At 45.9% G+C, this 5,199-nt stretch overlaps 1 protein-coding gene across 1 annotated transcript; it reads right to left on the reverse strand.

Annotated features, from left to right (window-relative positions):
* Window positions 1-1,041: 1,041 nt before the first annotated feature.
* On the reverse strand, window positions 1,042-4,954 carry LOC101755041 (putative zinc transporter At3g08650). Its single transcript, XM_004952610.3, has 5 exons — window positions 4,380-4,954; window positions 3,423-3,707; window positions 2,312-2,440; window positions 2,113-2,210; window positions 1,042-2,035 (listed from the first exon to the last, which is right to left on the reverse strand). The coding sequence occupies exons 1-5, from the start codon at window positions 4,788-4,790 to the stop codon at window positions 1,222-1,224; spliced, it is 1,737 nt and encodes a 578-aa protein (XP_004952667.1). The 5' UTR covers window positions 4,791-4,954; the 3' UTR covers window positions 1,042-1,221.
* Between the last annotated feature and the right edge of the window lie 245 nt (window positions 4,955-5,199).

Below are 5,199 nucleotides of genomic sequence, written 5' to 3' on the forward strand. Positions count from 1 at the left end.
GCTCCCTTCCCCTTCCATCGCTACGGCACCATGTGGCTTCTCAGTCACTCTCTTCCCCACGGACGGCGCCCCACGGATGGCGCCAACTATTGGTGGTTACAAAGTACCCAAACAGTAGATGGTGGCTCTTGGACAAGACCTCTGTCTAGAAGAGCTCCTAGGGGACTGAGTGGCTAGAATGTTGTGTCTTGATTGAGCCTATAGCCCTTCTATTTATAGCCTTAGGGGACGGGGCCTTTTCGGGCAAAGGACCCTTGTGCCCCCCGTACGGCTCCCGTGGAGCCGAACCCACTAGGATGCAGCGTTAGGGGTAGCAAGGTCAAAGCCTCCTCCGGATACGGAGGTCCTTCGTACCTAGGGTTAACATGGCGGCCTCGTACGAGGACTTTCCGCATGAGGGGTGGGCATGGCAGCCCGTAGTGCTAAGGCTGACGAGGGTGCACTCCTTTTTCCTTTAGGTGATGCACAAAGTTAAAGTTCCTTCTTCCGGGACCCCCTCGGGGTTGACCCAGGCCTCCCCTTTCCTCTACCTTTCCCAGAAGGGTGGTGCTCCCAGAGGAGTTGAAGACCAGTACCCTCCTTGTGGTTCTACCGGGTATCCAGTTCCCGTCACATTTTGCCGGGGACTCTGAAGCCGGCGATAATCTCTCGGACACCGGACTCTGGAGCCGGTGACAATCTCTTGGACACCAGGTCCAAAGGACCTCTGGAGGCTCTGAGGCCCCCTCTCCCATGCCTCCACGGCTCCTCGCCCTCCGAATCCCTGCAGCTGAGGAGGACATGGGAGAAAAGGGATGAACTCTCCACGAGGGAAATTGGGGTTTCCGAACCTTCGGAAGTGCTCCGACAGGGACGATCCCTCTGGCCCACGATCTTGAGCCACTTCTGAATTCCCCAACAGGCATATTACCATGAAACTCATTTCAACAACAAAAAAATACGTTACAGTAGCTAGGTATTGGCGTCATATTAGTGTTCACCAACAGCAAGTCAGCATTCACCAACACTAGCCATGAATTGAAACTTCTTTACAACTCCAGCGCCCAAAATTAGTGATCCAGCTTTATTATTGGAAAAACTTTTACAGATTTCACCGTATATTAACTATGGCCTCCTCATTGCAAGTGCAATATAACCTTCCATTCTTTGTATAGTCAAAAGTCATTACACTGGTATTACATGTGTTTTACAACATCACCGTATACAACACAGTTACACAAGTCATGTGACCGCTTCTGGAGCCGAGTTGCAGTAAGGGGTGTGCAAGCAAATGAATCTAGTCGACATCAAGCACACGGAGGCGAAGGCGATACCTATCAGCAGCCCCACAATGCTCTTCCGCATGTCCAATCGCAAAGACCGCCTGAAAACACGGCCAAAGCTGGGGATCAGAGCCCCACACGCGATCACCATCCAGTAGTCGAGTCCATCGTAGTCGATCCTCGCAAGGATCGCACTGATGGCGGCGCTAGGTCCTGCAAGCCCGGTCAGAGCAGCAGCTGCAAGGGCCCCGCGCCAGCTATCTGTGGCACCATATACACAGCTCGCGACAGCAGCACCTCGTGGCAGACCATGGAGGGAAGCTGGGAGAACCATGTAACGGCCAAGGCCATAAGCCTTGCGTGCCGCGACACCAAGCACAAGTCCTTCGGCGTATGCATGAAGGAATACAGAACCACAGGCAAGGAGAGATTGCAGTGTGAGGACACTAAGAGAGAAACCAGAGGATGATGTAATGACGTTAACAGAAGACCTTTTGCGATTAACCACCCTAAGGATGCTTGATGTGGCAGCATGGTAGACAAGGCAACCAACAATGAGGAGAAAGAGGGTGGTAAATAGACCCATTTTTGAGGACATTAGAAGCTGTACGGGTCTCCATGCCGCAAGACGGAAAGCAATGCCAGATGCCACACCAGTAAGAAGAGGGTGTGGCATGCTGAAGGCAAGAGAGAATGTGACAAGTATAATTCCTCCAATAAGTGGACCGAGTCCAAATACAAGTGATACCAAGAAACCTGATGCATCTTCTGAGCTGCGAGTTAAAATCAACAACATTAGCTGAGAGTTAACTTTTACCCACTTACCACGAAATGTTAATAGCAAACTTACTTGTTGCCATCAGTAAATCCCAGAAGCACAGTACTTAATGTTTCCATGAAAGCAACAGCAAGTGTTCCAGCAGAAGCAACTTGTGATGGAGTCGCTTCCTGCGTATAACAGAGAATGTCAAAACTGCTTTCTCAGGGCATAAAACAGCAGCTTCAGTCCTTCACAGTTTTCTTAACAGTCAGGTGAATAGGATACCCACCTTAAAAGCATCAGGAAGAACCTCTGCTATAACAATCCATATCATGCATCCTGCAGCAAAACCAGTACAGAAGGGTAGCACCTTCTGGAATGCGTCGGCACAAAGGAAAGCAGGAACAGCAACAATTGGCTGGATTTACAAATGAAAACAAAGCAGCATTAGAGCAAAAGCAAATAATGTTTACTACCATAAGTGTAACTTGAAACTGAATTAGACAGCAGTTGCACATAAAGTGATGGATATATTGTGTTCGCAACATAATACTGAGACAAAGCTGAACTTGGCCATGTTTAAGCAAGTAAAAGAAGGAGACAGTTATAGTTCTCACTGGCCTCAGAATGTCAACAAATATTATCACTTGCTAGGCACCAATATTTATATAGACTAAAATAAGTAAAGAGACTAACTACTACTATATAACAGAAATTACTATTACAATAATATAGAGCTCTACAGTGCAAGATTCTTAGTGTTAAACACTTATTCACGCTAATACTACTGTTACTTATCAGTTCATTAGCAAATTAATACATGGTAGTTTCTAAAAAACCAGCAGGAATGATACGATATTGTAAAGGATATGATTGCGATGAAAATTAGCCAAGGTTGGAGCATAAAACATATTGTGTGTGGCCTTCAAGTATTTCATATTGTAACGATATTCAATCAGCCCAAAGTTCCAAACAAAGGTGCATGTACGATTCCCAAGGATACAAGTTTGGTCAAGTTGTCGACCAACCCATGCCCCTGACCTAGGTACATTTTTTCTTGGGAGCTCAAGACCTTGCTAGCACCGATTCACTATCATGTACCAGTTACCTTTGTTACCTATACCAAATCATGTAGTGCTGGTTCATGTGACTCACTCTACAATTCAGTTTGGTTCCTTAATTTGAATAACTAGAGAAGTCTACAAACACAGACAGAGACGAATATAGGAAAAAGGGGAGCAAAATAGTTAATTCAGTCAGTGCACAAAACAAAGATTCATTCTGCTGCTTATAGTTGCAAGTCAAGATAACTAAAAAGTTTATTTATTTTTCATTACTCACTCAAGGACAAAACAATAAACTTATAGAAATATTTAATATTTCATCTCAAGAAACGACACCTGTGGTAGAGATGTTATGATACTCCATATCATTGCCTTTTGTGGGGTTACACCCCTAGATGACAGTACCATGCTTACAGCTAAGCCTTCCGGTATGTTGTGCACTGCTATAGCTATAGTAACTAGAAGACCCTGAGAAAATCCTTTCGAGCCAGCAAAGGAAACACCCACACCAGAGCCTTCCCCAAAAGAATGGAGAGTCATTATTCCGACAACAAGGATAACTTTACTTGCATCTGCACCTTTTATATCCAGCATGCTTACTTCTCCATATTGCTCAAGAAACTGTGCACAAGGAAATGGTATAAGAAAATATTATAACAATGAAAGGGGGTTATCTTCATTGTTCCGAAAACACAATTATCAATTGAGCTCGATATGATGATGGATACACTCAACAAGCAAGTGCAAAGTGGAATAGAGACTGATGTAGCCCAGGTCATGCATTGATGTTTAAGTTTTAGTTGGCCTACACAAGCTTCTTATCAGCATACGAATGAGGGTAAGCATGTGATGGGTTCACATGAGCCCATTCGATTTGTTCAGTTCTTCCATTGAATAAACATGAGCTTGAGTATTGCACTTCGTTCAATTGTTCAGACCAACAATTATTGACTCTGGCAACTAGCATTTTTTTGGGTCCAAGACTACTATAAGTACCTGTATGACTTCTAAGCACCATTATGTTGACATACGCAGCCTTTCAGACATGACATGAAACTTTTGTTTAGCTACAGGTAACAGATTTTGAGCTATAGCCTTTAAGTAAAATCTAAGCTATCTAGTGCGTAGCAGTCTTGAATTTTGTTCTTGTATTGAGAAGTATATCATAGGTACCATATAAAGAAACCTAATATTGCATAAATTTCTACAGCAACAACAAATAGTTCATTCAAATCTAAAGCTATTGAAATGTGGCATTGATCTGAAAGATGAAGAGCAGGAATCGTGAAGTACCTTCTTGCAAAGCCAAATAAATATTCCTCCGCTCAAAATTCCGAAAACAACCCAGCTCCCACTGCCATACACCTGCCCTTCCTGCACAAGGTCAAAGCTTGCAGCCAGCATCACCCCAGCTGCTAGCCCATTGCAAAGGCCTGCCCACTGAGCTTCCAGCTCCATGAAGAAGAAGGGCACTGCTCCCAATCCAGTTGCCGCAGCCATGATGAGCGTAGACCAAGCAACTGTTGAGACCGACACCCTCCCCCCCACCTTACCATCATCCTGCCTCCCTGTGCCCTCGATCTTCCTATTGGGCGCCTCCTGCACTAAACGCACATTGCCGGCCTCGGTCTCAGCGACGGCCGACACGTCCCGGACTAGGACGAAGAGCAGGCACACTAGGATTGCTCCAGCTCTTCTGTCCATGATTATTCACCGGGTTATTCCCACACCCCCTGACTTTACTTGCCAGGGTAGCGTGGGTAGGAGGCCTGCTGCTCAAAGAAGCAACCGTTCCATCATCATCCTCCTCTTCAGCAGTGCAACAGCATATCACAGTTTTCGCGTGGAGCTAGGAAGTTGCTCCAACCCTGCAGCAGAAAGAAGGCACATTTAGCACATTTTGTCTGTATCACCGCAGTTCACGAATTGAGCAGTGCAAGCATGGGGATTCAATTGAGATCCCATTCCAGCAGTTTGGTGAATATAAATAAAGTTGGGACTTTACTAACACCTGCACATGCAAGATTTGGGGCGGCATGGACAGTCCAGGTCAATGAACCCGGGCTGCTCCTGCCACTGCCGCCCCTGGCCGCCTGCAGTGACGCAACCAGCC

Source organism: Setaria italica, chromosome I, assembly GCF_000263155.2.
Source record: "Setaria italica strain Yugu1 chromosome I, Setaria_italica_v2.0, whole genome shotgun sequence".
Lineage (NCBI taxonomy): Eukaryota > Viridiplantae > Streptophyta > Magnoliopsida > Poales > Poaceae > Setaria > Setaria italica.